Source organism: Monodon monoceros, unplaced genomic scaffold (genome assembly GCF_005190385.1).
Source record: "Monodon monoceros isolate NGI ecotype Baffin Bay Population unplaced genomic scaffold, NGI_Narwhal_1 Super_Scaffold_11, whole genome shotgun sequence".
NCBI classification, from domain to species: domain Eukaryota; kingdom Metazoa; phylum Chordata; class Mammalia; order Artiodactyla; family Monodontidae; genus Monodon; species Monodon monoceros.
In genome coordinates this window covers 70,068,162-70,082,241 of record NW_021703767.1, presented here as the reverse complement: position 1 = coordinate 70,082,241, position 14,080 = coordinate 70,068,162, and the positions used below count along the sequence as shown (strand labels likewise).

The window sequence follows — 14,080 nt, the reverse complement described above, 5'->3', positions numbered from 1 at the left end:
AGTGGGGATTGAAATGGCTGAGTACTCACTCAGGGGACGCCACACAAGCCAGTCCAATACTCCGGACCAGGGCTCATCACACGGGGCTCTGTGCGGTACCCAGGGGGTTAGCAGGGGTGGCCCTAGGTAAGTAAGCAGGTGTCTTTGGAGCCTCTGAGCTTTTACTTAAAGAAAAAGTTTAGGCTAGAAACCGTGAAGACCACCCCTCTGGCCTCCCTGCCCTGTTCCCAGGTGCTAAGGGTCAGGCTGTGGCTTCCACACACAGTCCCTTCTTGCACATGATTATTGACAACAGTTTCCTTCCAGTGCCCTCCCCAGCCAGAGTCCTGTGCCCCAAAGCACAAAACCCATTTCAGCTGTCCCTCCCTGCAGGGCCCTTAAGTCCCCTCTGTTCTCGTATCTGAGTCAAAAGTTATCTGGGAATAGGAATCCCTCGTTTGTAGAAGAGGGAACAGATTGCTAGAGAGGGGCAGTGGCTTTCCCACATGTCACAAGGCTAACTAATGACAAGCTGGTACAAAGAGCCAGGGCTCAGGTGCAGCACCGGCCTCCTGCTACCTGCTCCTTTCTGTAAAGTCTCTTTCACTAATCACTTTGCTGCTGCTGGCATCACTTCAAGGCTGTTGGGCTTTCATCCCAGATTCATCTGTTCTCAGCTTGGACCAAGTTCCCTTTGCTTCATTTTGGCAAACACTAAGACAAATGCCTGTCAGTAAACAGACTATTTATTACCTGCGGCAAATATGAACAGATTCTGTGTTTCCTTTGTCCTGTGTAATTAGGATGAAACAGAGGCCTTGTGACTTGGTGAAGCTGCCTTAAATCCTTTTTGGAATAAAGCCAAATGTAGATAAACATACAAAATAGACACATGGTGGTTTTGAGACTTTTCTAAACTGAGAAAAATAAGATTTCAGAAGAAACTTTGGGTTTCTCTTTTGTTTGATTGCGGGTTTCCTGGTGACACATCATTTACTTGCTCGAAGTCTCATTTTCCATCAGGCAGCTCTGTAAGGGCACAGCGTTCTTGAGCTACGGACAGAAAGGATGAGTTGCTCCAGGCTTCCCCCGGATGTGGAAGTTAGGGCTGTTTCCTCAGTGACACCAGATGGCTGTTGATGGAGCTGTCGCTGACAATGCCCTGCTGCCCCCTGCTGGAAGCTCTGGGAACAGCTGTTCGGAGACCAGACTCCTGAGATTCTGACCCAGGGTGTGGTTCCCTTACTTCTTTCCTCTGGTGATTTGGCCGTGCCCTCACCGCCCCCCCGCCCCCCCCCCCCGGTTAACACAGGTAACAGAGCAGGTGGGTTGCAAAGCTCTCTCAAACCGAGGGCTGATAGGCATTTTCTTTCGTTGCTGGGCTGTGGAAGCACACAGGTGGGAGTGACCTCCTCCTTGTGTGGCCGCAGGGACCCCTACAAGGAGCACCTGCTGGTCTCTGGAAAATTCTTTACTCGTATCTGTTTGGAAAGATGATCAGTAATGTGCTTGTTTGTTGGAAAGGAAGAGTGGGGAGGGAGTATTTACCTTTAAAATCAATCTATGTTGATTTAGTACAGATTTCCAAATGGTACTTATTTTTATTGATTGATTTTAACAATTTACTTTTCTAATGCAAAAGTACATGGAAAAGATGGAAAATACAGAGGTCATAAAGAAATAAAAACACAGAGGTAACGACTTTTGCCCTTTTTGGGGACTACGTCTTGGTCTTTTTTTTCTATGCATATGTGTGTAATTTTAACCAAATCAGGATTATGCTGTCACTCTTTTTTTTTTTTTTTTTTTTTGCGGTACGCAGGCCTCTCACTGTTGTGGCCTCACCCGTTGCGGAGCACAGGCTCCGGACACGCAGGCTCAGCGGCCACGGCTCACGGGCCCAGCCGCTCCACGGCACGTGGGATCTTCCCGGACCGGGGCACGAACCCGTGTCCCCTGCATCTAGCAGGCAGACTCTCAACCACTGCGTCACCAGGGAAACCCTATGCTGTCACTCTTTTAAAGAGAACTGGGGATTCTCATTCCACTTGGTTGACTAGTAATTAGACAAACTAAAGTAACTAACAGCTGCCTCTTCTCGGAAGATGTGTTTTTTAAATTTGCTTAATTAGGGTCAAAGCTGGAGTTGATTATCATGAAACTCTTGGGATGAATTTCAGGTAACAGCAAACAGATGGGAAGATCAGAGGGGAGGAGAGAAGGTCCTTTTCTCTGTTCACGTGACATCTCTTAACTGAAAAGCTCCTCCCTCACTGGAGGGCTCTCGGCAGGCGTGTGGGGCTCCTGTTACTTCTGAGCAGGGTAGCCGGGTGGACTCGGCTTCCGCAGCCCTTTTGCGCCTGGCTGGGACTGGGCAGTGGAGCAGAGGAGGAGGGCAGCAGCATGGAGGAAACTCAGGAGGAGGTAAGAGCCTCTGAGGCATCCCTTGCGGACGTGTGGGACCCGCTTGGGAGCTTGTCCATCTGTGGCTGTCAGCGTGCCTGCGGATGTGGCGCGCCCGTCCCCCTCGTCCAGGTGGGGGGCTGACGAGGCTTGGCTAGGTCTCTCCCTCCCCCCAGCTTCTGTCCTCACCCAGCTGAGGGGTTGCAGACTTCTCAGGCAGGACGGGGCGCCGTTCTGACCCTCGGGAGAGGATGCAAGTGGAGGCAGGAGAATGAGAGAGACGTTTGAGCAGGTGGTGGTGCTGAGAAGGGAGAGCTCGTTCTTCTCAGCCTGCATGGCTCCTTCTGCCGGTCTTGCAGCTTTGCGAGGGATGGTCACTGCCCGGCCGGCCCCGGCTGACAGCCGCCTCCAGGATGGGTTGGCATGTGTCACAGTGAGATAGACGGTCTTCATATCCAGCTGGTTTCTCCGGAGTTCAGTGCTGGGACGTTCGATGCTTCCTTTTGTCATAGCATGGGACTTGTATCGTCTGGCCTGTTTTGGTGTCTTGATTGTCAGGAGGCTGGGAACTAAACGCCAAGAAATGGAACCTACCTCCAGTTCTTACTGGGATCCCCATCCTCTCCACTGAATCCCGCCCCCGCCGCTGACCCTCATCCTCGCCCTGCCTCCCCTCCACACACGCTTTCTGATCCTTCTGACGCACGTTCTGCTGCATAGTGTCTTCATTTTAAGTGGCCTCAAATTCTTGCAAAAAGGCCAGCTCTAAACTGTTAGTAACCATAGGGCCACGCGCCGAGGTGGTGACCTTCTAGGATAGGAGTTCTTAACCACTTTGTGTCGGTGACACTTTCAGCGTTCTAGTGAACGCTACAGACGCCTTGTCAGAATAATGCTAATACGTGTGTAAACAGGGAACATATTGCAAGGCCTGGGCCTATTTATTAGGGCAGCTGGTTACCATTTACCATCTTAGTTTGACTTCAGAAACCCCCTGGAAGGCTCGCCAATTACAGCTTCATTGGTCCTACCTGCACAGACTCAAACGCCTGAGACAAAAGCAGCCTGTCTCCGTTTGACCCTCACGGTAGGCCCACATGGTATTCAGGGAAGGTATTTCCCCATCTTACTAAGGAGGAAATTGAGATCGGTCCCCCCCTTGGAGAGAAGGTTGGCAAGTGAGACCCCAGCTCAGGGATCCCTACTCTAGTTCCACGCTCTTTCCTCTGTGTTGCACCCTCTGGGAAAAGCAAGACTGTCGTTTTCTTATCTCAGAACTCTGCGGTATGACTAGAGAGTCATCTGAATGCAGATGGAGAGATTATAAAACGTCTCTTCCCCTCCTCCTTCCTTGCATCTTTTTCTCTTGTCCTCGCCTTATGAGCAGTCTCTGGTATATGCGTGGTGACCGAAAATCCAGGTACAGTTCAAGGAACTTTTCTATTTAAAAAGTGAGGGGGAAAAACGACGGAAGATGACAACTGACACACATTTCATGATTCCTGGCATAAAAGTTCAACACTTTAAAGACTCTCTTCCGTGAGGTGACCGTGGGTTGGTGCGGGCACTGGTTTGTGGCTCATTTCCCTGCTGGTCCAGCCAGCCCTGCGGGAATGGAATATTTGTATGAGCGGTTGTATGTGATGGTTGGCATTCACATCGTGGCCTGTGACCATAAAACAATATTTTAAAACCTACACTGAACAGAACCCACCACAACTGAGGGTTATGGGTTGCACCCATGGGAGAGTCCCACGTGGGTGGGAGGGGAGAGCTGGGCAGAGGCCCCAGGAGAGACGGGGAGGCCGGGGCTGCCTTGCTCTCTGCCTGCCGAGCTGTCCCTGAGGGCTCATTCCTGCTCAAGCCTCAGGGACTGTAGGCTTGACCTGAGTTGGGAGACATCCCCTATCGCATGGACCTGGAGTTTAAAAGGGGAAGAAGGCAACAGGAGGGAGGAAAAGGGGACGCTACAGCCCAAGAGTAGACCACGGGGGTTTGGGGAAGTCTGAGGGCAGCAAGGTGGCAGGGGTGAGGGCGGAAGAGAAGAGCATAAGCGGGGGAAGGAGGTCGGAGACTGACGAGGCTGTTGTTCCCGAGCAAATTCTATGAGGCGAATAAGACTCTTCAGGCCATCATTCAGGTGTGCAAAAAACATTTTTATTATTATTATTATTTTTACATCTTTACTGGTGTATAATTGCTTTACAATGGTGTGTTAGTTTCTGCTTTATAACAAAGTGAATCAGCTGTATGTATACATATATCCCCATATCTCTTCCCTCTTGCGTCTCCCTCCCTCCCACCCTCCCTATCCCACCCCTCCAGGCGGTCACAAAGCACCGAGCTGATCTCCCTGTGCTATGTGACTGCTTCCCGCTAGCTATCTACCTTACGTTTGGTAGTGTATATATGTCCATGCCTCTCTCTCGCTTTGTCACAGCTTACCCTTCCCCCTCCCCATATCCTCAAGTCCGTTCTCCAGTAGGTCTGTGTCTTTATTCCTGTCTTACCCCTAGGTGCTTCATGACCTTTTTTTCCCCTTAAATTCCATATATATGTGTTAGCATACGGTATTTGTCTTTCTCTTTCTGACTTACTTCACTCTGTATGACAGACTCTAGGTCTATCCACCTCACTACAAATAGCTCAATTTCGTTTCTTTTTATGGCTGAGTAATATTCCATTGTATATATGTGCCACATCTTCTTTATCCGTTCATCCGATGATGGGCACTTAGGTTGTTTCCATGACCTGGCTATTGTAAATAGAGCTGCGATGAACATTTTGGCACATGACTCTTTTTGAATTATGGTTTTCGCAGGGTATATGCCCAGTAGTGGGATTGCTGGGTCATATGGTAGTTCTATTTGTAGTTTTTTAAGGAACCTCCATACTGTTCTCCACAGTGGCTGTACCAATTCACTATTATTTTTTTTAACATCACCATCTCTATTCAAGTGATGACAGAAAACAAAGTTACTAGGTAAAGAGGGACAGTGTCTTGTTAATCACAGTCGTTTCAGGGCCCCCTGCGCCCCACACTGCAGGCTAAGTGCAGCAGCATGACGTTGGAGGCAGGCCCACAGAGCTGCCTGTGCACACGGCACCTGCTCAGACGTCACTGTCCTCATCAGGACCACTTTCTGCTGAAATGTCCCTACACGGTGGGGGGGGAGCCTTCAGGCCCACCAGATGTGTTTCTCAGCTAACTCCCATGCCCTTTTCAGGGAAATGCGGCTTCTCCCTCGTGTTATATGGAGCCACAGAAGCTCAGGCTGCCTCAGGCTCTGCCTCAGCCACACGTGGCCTCCAAGTCCACTGCCACGCTCCGTGCTGGGGTGGGTTTTCTGGCATCACTGCTCTCCTGGGCCCCTCCTAGAAAAGTGAGGCCTAGAGCTCCTCTGCTGTCTGTGTGTCTTTTTTCCTCCCTCCCTCCCTCCCTGCCTGGGGTGGGGATTCCGTATCACAGCCCACCCCAGGATCTGACTGTGTCCACCCCTCCACCTTCTGTTCCTCTCCCCAGGCCAGAGGAACACTCCTCCCCTGCTCCCTTGGTGGGAAGGAGAGAGGCAAACGTTCTTCCAAACCAGTCCTTAATGCCAAGACCTTGAACTTGAAAAGTTAAAAAATATTCTAATGGTTTTGTTTCTCTTTGTATTTCCATTGTGGCATCCCTCTCCTGAGGCACAAAAGCCAAGTGTGGGCTTGGAAGGGCTATGGAGAAAACAGATTGCAGAGGAAAAAAAAAAACAAAATCACTTGATAATTCAAAGCCAGATTACAAACTTTAAAGGTCCTAGGATCTAAAAAAAGATATAGCATTCTGTGTCCTAGAATGCAAAATAAAACAGCATTTAGAGCTTCCCTGGTGGCGCAGTGGTTGAGAGTCCGCCTGCCGATGCCGGGGACGCGGGTTCGTGCCCCGGTCCGGGAAGATCCCACATGCCGCGGAGCGGCTGGGCCCGTGAGCCATGGCCGCTGAGCCTGCGCGTCCAGAGCCTGTGCTCCGCAACGGGAGAGGCCACAACAGTGAGAGGCCCGCGTACTGCAAAAAACAAAAAACCAGCATTTAATAGAGACAGCATTAACTATAAAATAAAGAACCCTAAGGAGTCCTGATTCCCATCCCCCCTTTTTAAAAAAATACCAGATTCCTCCAAAAAACATGTTTTGGTATCCCTGCCCCACCGGTGCTCTTAGCCCATGGCCAGTCAGCCAGGGGTGCTAATGACACGTATCACGTCCATCTGCTAAGGGGTGGAGGAAGCAAACTGCAGAGTCCATGGTTACCTACTGGCTGATGGTGGGCTCACTACAGAAGCACAGTGTTGCCACAGGAGCCAAGTGGCTGTTTCTTTTGGAGAGATCTCTGAAAGCAGCCGCAGGTGAAGGCGTGGAAGGCAGAGTGTTGGTGGAGTCAAGCTATTGTCCTCCCGGTGACCAGGGCTAGACGTGGGGCGCACTGTACCTATTAGTTAACTACTGCTGCACAACCCCCCACCCTGATCCCATGGCGTCCAGTGATGAGCACTGATTGCCATGCTCACAGGCTCGGGCCAGGTGGGGCCCCCGGGCATCAGGCTGCGGAAGGCTGGTGTGGGCTAATCAGGGCATGCTCTTTTTTTTTTTAACCTCTTTATGGGAGTATAATTGCTTTACAATGGTGTGTTAGTTTCAGGGCATGCTCTTCTTGTGGTGGCAGAAACACAAGTCTAGACTCAGAACTGGGACCCTGACCCCTCCCCCCACATTCCATTGGCCAGAGAAACCTACACAGCTGAGTCCAACATCAGTGGGTTGTGGAAATACTCTCCACCTCAAATGGGAGGAACTGCTGAGTCGTAAGGCAAAGTGTATGGATTCAGGGAGGAGGGAAGGATGGGGACGTTAACAGAATTGCCACTTGTTTTGGTACTTTATTGAATCCTGGTAGCAATGAAGTTGTGACTGATGGGGAAGGAAAGACTGGCTGCTGTCTCTTAGGATGGTACGGAACTCCTTGTGGAAGTTTAGTTTGGAAACTAAGTTCTGTAATGACTGGGACGATGTATGTCAGGTTCACTCCCTGTGTTCAATAAATATTTGATTAAATGGTGAAAGAATATTATATGTATAGTATGTATCTGCGTGTTGATAGAAAGGGGGACAAAGTTGAATGTATCTACCTTACAGAAACGGGATAAAAAGTGTAATAACAAAAATACCAAACTTGAGGGTAACGACAGGGATTCTAGTCCTTACTCTGCCTGTCATTGGCTCTTCTGTAACCTTGCGTAAATCATTTCCCAATGGGACTCAATTTCATCTGTGAAATGGGGTGATCAGATTAGATGATCTCTAAGGATCTTCCAAAATCAGTTTCCTAAGATTCTGGGATATAGTCACTGCTTCAGTGACTGACAGGTCCCATTTTTATTGGCCAGATAGCCCCGCTCTGCCTGTGCACTCCCGGCCTCCCTCGAGGAGCCTTTTCAGAGGCACATGCTCAGTGCCTCTCACTGGTGTCGATATGAGTCAGAGCACTGAGGCGCACCATGAACACTCACAACCAGGCTGCTACAGCCCGACAGGGGATCATATAGCTGGGCTCAGGATTCCTGGCTGTGACAGGCCTTTCTCAGGGCCTGTGGATGTCACTACCTGTCTCCAAGCTTCCAGTGTTACAGATGACAGTCTGCTACTAGTTGGATTCCTTTCACTTTCCAAGTATTTTATTCCTCTAGATGTTTGTAAAATTTCCCATCTTTGAAGTTCAGTAATTTTGACAGCATGTGCCCAGGTGTATGCCTTTGTCCACAACACCTGCCTAGAACTCACTGGGCCCTTTGCTTCTGCAGACTCAAGTATTTTTTCAAACTGGGGAAAATTTCCTCAGTTATTTCTGTAAGTATTTCCTGTCCTCCCATTGTCTTTTCCTCTTTATATTCAGGAATCTGTTCTGTAAGCCTCTCATCTGCTCCCTCGTTATTTCCATTTCTTTGTCCCTTTGTTTTGAATTTTGGTATTTCTTCCACTTGATCTTCCTGCCCACAGATGTAGTTCTCAACATAATCATACCATCTTGAAATTTTTCCATCACATTTTCACATTCAAAATGAAAAATTTCATTTTAGTCCCCCCTCCCCCCAACACACATAAATTGTCATCTTGTTTTTGTTATTCTGAAGCAGGTCTGCTTCCGGTGGCAGTTCCCCTTCACCATAGAAGGCACCTATGCTTGCATTCATTCAGAAATATTTGCTGGGCCCATTCCAGGTGCAGAGATACTGCACTGAACACAAGGTGAAATCCCTGCTCTCTTGGAGCTAACACCTGTTACAGGTGGTTTTCTTTGCTTTCCTCTCCTGGTTGCTGGATTTCCTCAGGTATTTTCTTTCTTTTGCCCACCCCTGGCACGTAGCAGCAAACCCATGGTTGGTAGGAGGCCACAGACTGCATCTATGGGCCAGCACTGCACTGACCAAGATGGGCTGTCAGAAACCTCAGCTCCTCTCGCGGAAGAAACATCCAGTTGGCCCTCTGATGTGTATGCGCGCGCGCGCACACACACACACACACACACACACACACACACAGTGTGCACGCGCCCTAGTCCTGAGCCTCCCCACTCTTGCTCCTTGTGTCCACCCACCTCAAAGGAGATGATACCCCGTATCTGTTCTCTTCTTTGGAGCTCCTGGCAAAGCCTGTGGCGGTGCTTCTGGGCCTTGCCTACGTGGGCCCAGCAGCACTGTGCTAGGAGAGCTGGCTGAGTGTTGCGTGTCCTCGGGCGGCTGCCCTCGCCCTCCGTTGCCCTCTTCCAGAGACCGCAGACAGTCCGCATCACCGTGAGTGAGCGTGAGTTGGGTCTGAGGCCCCAGGCCTGTGTTGCTCACAAGCTGGTCATGAGCTGATCCCTTCACTTTTCAGGGTCTATACGTCTGTCGCTTTAAAGTAAGGAGAGCGGATCAGGTTTCTTAGGTTCCTGCGGCACTACAAGTTGACAGGCTCATGCTCTACTAAACACCCAGAGCACTGGAAGAGGCCGGCACTGATACTCTCCAGTCCCATTAGTCTTACAGATGCTGTTCTGGGCACCCTGCGAAGACTGTTCCCATTTTCTTCACTAGGGCCGGTGTTGTAAGCTCAGAGCCCCACGCTCTGTAAATATTTCTTGACTGAGAAAGGGCTAAACTATTAAATGCCTCTAAAATGCTTCTATGCTGAATAGTCCCGTCATAGGTCCTAGACAGCCAAGTTCTTGTCTTGTCTCAATCAATTTGTGCTCCAAAGTTTTATGACTGCAGACTGTCTGCGCTGGGCTTAGTCTCAAGAAACATCAAAATAAGCTGAAGTACCTGTTGAAAAGCAGATTTCCAGGCCTCGCCTCAAATCTGCTGAAACAGTATCTCCGATGGTGGGGCCCAGGTGATTCTTTGATGCTCCTCTGATTTCCCTTCAAGTTACCCAGAAGGGGCCCTGAGTGAGCTTCAGTAACAGAAACGCTTATGGCAGGACTTTTCTCCTGTTCTCAGCAGGAGAAAGAGACCCCAAGACCATTTCATTGCAGAAGAAAAATGTGACTAACCAGGGTGGTGATGCTCTAAGTGTGGTCCCTGTACCAGCAGCATTAGCATTGCCTGAGAACTTGTCAGAAGTGCAAACTTTCACATTCTATCCTAGAACTACCCAGAGTCGACGCTGGAGCTGGGCCAACGTCTGATTTAACGAGACTCCAGGTGATTCTGACGCATGCTGAAGTGTGAGTCCATTAAGTGGGCACTTGAGACCTCAGCACATTACTGCAAAGGTCTCTCGGCCTTGAGGTCACCAAGACTTTTAACATATCCAAGAAATTCCCGTAAGTTCTTATTAGAAAATTTTCCACCTCTTCCTAACTTTCAGCTCCTCCAGAGTAGCCCCGAGGCCACACTTCTTCCATTTCCTTCCAGCCTTATTCCATGATAATTTGCCTTTCCCAGAGGGAACTTCTCTGGAGCTGCGGCACTGGGACCCGAAGCTCAACTAGACTTCAGAGCAGAAGCTGTGAAGTGTAGACTCCAAGGTAAGCACCCGACTTGACCTAACAGGCTTCTATCTGACTCACAAAAGCCGAAGAGTGGGGCAGTCAGAGATGGGAACAGCTGTCATCCTGAGGAAGTGGCAAGTGTCCTCTGACACCTGCCACTGCTTGTAGGCATGATCGAGATGAGAACGGCAGATCAGGAGTGTGCTGGTGGATCAGAACTGAGAGCCTTCAAACGCAACTGCCACCTGGCCCTGCTCTAGAACCCCAGGGCCTTGAATGTGCAGCCGGGCCGTTTCAAACGGATCACCTGAGCCCACACCCTGCACTCCCCTCCCTCTAAGATGCTTCCCGAACAGACCAAAGAAATATAAAAATGGAGAAAATCTGTATCAGTATCGGAGCCCAGGGATCGTCCGGAAACTGAGAAGAATTTCTAGGAGAAAGTGCACTGGGGACCGGAGAGGGACGCTGCCTAACTGCCACACGTGTGAAGTGTCCAGCCTCACCATAGTGGAGACCCAAAAACTTCAGCTCTGTTGCTGGGCTCCTTTCTCTTCATTTCTAAACGTGAAGGCTGACATCCCTCTCTGTCAACGGCGTTTGGGACAATCATGTAGGATCCTCAAGCAAACCTCCAAATGAAACCTTAGACCTCTTGATGCTGCTGTCTTTTTAAATAAATGAAGGAGAAGCTGGTCCATTTGTAATAGAAATAAGGCAAAAGGAATCAGTGACTGGGGTTCAGCACAGGTTTAAACTGCTGCCCCGGGGAAGAACTGAGTCTCCATGTTGAAATGAAAGCCTGATACTGGCTTCAGGGGCTCAGCTACAGTCATCTTCTGTTTCCCACCGCGCCCCCTCCGGTGAGCGAGCAACGGCAGTGCTGGGAGCCAGCACCATGTGGACACCTGGACTATTACTTTTAAGCAGAAGAGGAGGAGAACAGCTAATATTTAAATATTATTAGGGTACCACATTAGACGCTGAATAAAGGACACAAGAAATGCTGTACTGGTTTTAGCCTCTTCATGACCTAAAATTTCTGTCTCAAGGCAACTCAAAGAATCAAAAAGTCTGATCTAGAGATGGGGGACTTCCTCAAAGGTGGCGGATTCTAACAGGACGGGGCTGGGATTGCCGAACCAACATCAGTCTCAATAAAAGCCTGAAAATGAGCTGATTATAGTGACAGTGCAGTGATTACAGCCACTGAATATTTCCTGTGTGCCGTGGTAACTCCAGAAGTCATTCACACAGGACCCGTGGAAGAATCCAAGCAGTATTAAAGGCTGTTTATTACTTCAAGCCAGTGGCATCTCAGGAGACCATGTATCTGCAAGGCCTTCACAAAAATGTACCCAAGACACTCAAACAGCAAGTCTACTCAAATAAGCTTCCCAAGCAGCTTTTCTGTACATCTCGGCTGCGTCCAGACGATTAGCTGATGTTGTTATGCCCCGGCCCACAATGATGATATCAGAACCTCGTTTGCCAATCACTTCTTGTGGGCTTTTGTATTGCTGGCCGAGATTATCACCTACAAAACCACAAAAGTTTAATTAATACAGGAAATCAGAAAACCTGTCATATGACTTTCCTGAAAAGTATCTAACCCACTTTAAATAAAAATATGCTCTTCACCACGCCCCTTCTACAGAGCAAGTGAATAAAAGCAGGTGAAGGGACTCCTTGGATTGGCCAGAGACCTCCACAGTGGGGACAGATACTAACCAATTCCTTTTCAATGTCTAATTTTAGAGCATTTATACTTTAACAGCATCAAAAAACAAAGGAATAAATTTCCTATGTTGCCAAAAAAGGTTCAGTAGCAAATAAAATACAATAAAAATTGCCTCACAATTGAAGACGATTGTAATATACATCGTAGAAGCACTGTGACATGCTGTTGGAAAAGTCCTCGCAAGGCATCTAACCTGACCACATGTGTGAGCCAGCCTTTCCCCTCAGCCCCGCCAAGTGCTTAGATTACGTACAAACCCTAATTCTGTTTTTTTTTGTTGTTGTTGCGGTACATGGGCCTCTCACTGTTGTGGCCTCTCCCGTTGCGGAGCACAGGCTCCGGACGCGCAGGCTCAGCGGCCATGGCTCACGGGCCCAGCCGCTCCACGGCATGTGGGATCTTCCCGGACCGGGGCACGAACCCGTGTCCCCTGCATCGGCAGGTGGGCTCTCAACCACTGCGCCACCAGGGAAACCCCCAAACCCTAATTCTTAATTCTGGCTTTTTTGTTCTCTTTTTTTAAAAATTTTTTATTGAGGTGTAACTGACATGTAACATTAGTTTCAGGTGTACATCATGATTTGGATACATTATAAACTGATCATCACAATAAGTCTAGTTAACATCCGTCACCTTACAGTCACAAAACTTTTTTTTCTTGTGATGAGAACTTTTAAGATCTACTCTTTAAGCAATTTTCAAATATGCTATATAGTTTTATTAACAAAGTTGGCATACTGTACATTACATCCTCGTGGACTTACTCTATAACTGGAAGTTTGTACCCTTTGACTCCCTTCACCCATTCCATCCACCCCTACCCCACAACTCTGGGAACATCCAATCTGTTTTCTGTTGATTTTAGGTTACACATATGTGCGATCATATAGCATTTGTCTTTCTCTGACTTATTTCACTTAGCGTAATACCCTCAAGGGCATCCATCCATACTGTCACAAAGGATAAGGTTTCATTTTTTTTTAAATAGCTGAGTAATATTCCATTGTATATATACACAACATCTTCTCTATCCACTCATCCATCAGTGGGCACTTAGGTCGTTTCCATATCTTGGCTATCGTAAATAATGCTGCAACGAACATGGGGGTGCAGAAGTATCTTCAACTTAGTGTTGTTTTCTTTGGATAAATACCCAGAAGTGAAATTGCTGGGTCAGATGGCAGTTCTATTTTTAATTTTTTGAGGAAACTTTATACTATTTTCCATAGGAGCTGCACCAATTTACATTCTCACCAACAGTGCACAAGGGTTCCCTTTTCTCCACATCCTCGCCAACACTTGCTATTTCTTATCTTTTGATAGTGGGGATCCTTGTTTTGTTTGATCATACAGGAAAAGCTTTGATAATAGCCATTCTAACAGCTGTGAGGTGGTATCTCATTGTGGTTTTGTTTTGCACTTCCCTGATGATTAGCAATGTTGAGCATCTTCTCATGTGCTTGTTGGCCATTTGCACATATTCTTTGGAAAAATGTCTATTCAGATCCTTTGCCAATTTTTTAATGTGATTTTTTGTTGTCGTTATTGAGCTGTATGAGTTCTTTATATTTGTATACTAACCCCTTATCAGACATGATTTGCAAATATCTTCTTTCATTCAGTAAGTTGCCTTTTTATTTTGTTGGTTTCCTTTGCTGTGTGGAAGCTTTTAAGTTTGATGAAGTCCCACTTGTTTATTTTTGCTTTTGTTGTTTTGGAATCAGATTTAAAAAAATCATTGCCAAGACCTATGTCAAGCAGATTACCACCTATGTTTTATTCTAGTAATTTTATGGTTTCAGATCTTACATTCACATCCTTAATCCATTTTGGATTAATTTTTGTGTATGGTGTAAGATAGTGGTCCAGTTTCATTCTTTTGCATGTGGCTAACCAGTTTTCCCAACACCATTTTATTGAAGAGACTGCCCTATCCCCATTGTATGTTC

At 47.9% G+C, this 14,080-nt stretch overlaps 1 protein-coding gene and 1 long non-coding RNA gene across 3 annotated transcripts in view; one reads left to right on the top strand and one right to left on the bottom strand.

Annotated features, from left to right (window-relative positions):
• Nucleotides 1-10,352: 10,352 nt before the first annotated feature.
• The window catches only part of LOC114891054, a 28,177-nt gene continuing 24,449 nt past the window's right edge, over nt 10,353-14,080 (top strand). Inside the window, exon 1 of the long non-coding RNA XR_003792409.1 lies at nt 10,353-10,426. This is a non-coding gene — a long non-coding RNA (uncharacterized LOC114891054). The remainder of the gene's footprint in view (nt 10,427-14,080) is intronic.
• The window catches only part of UMPS (uridine monophosphate synthetase), a 54,251-nt gene continuing 51,575 nt past the window's right edge, over nt 11,405-14,080 (bottom strand). Inside the window, exon 6 of one of the 2 annotated variants that reach the window (XM_029215089.1) lies at nt 11,405-11,927. In XM_029215089.1, coding sequence (XP_029070922.1) covers nt 11,758-11,927 — 170 coding nt within the window. In that variant the 3' untranslated portion in view covers nt 11,405-11,757. The remainder of the gene's footprint in view (nt 11,928-14,080) is intronic. The other variant, XM_029215090.1, reaches the window with a different exon arrangement.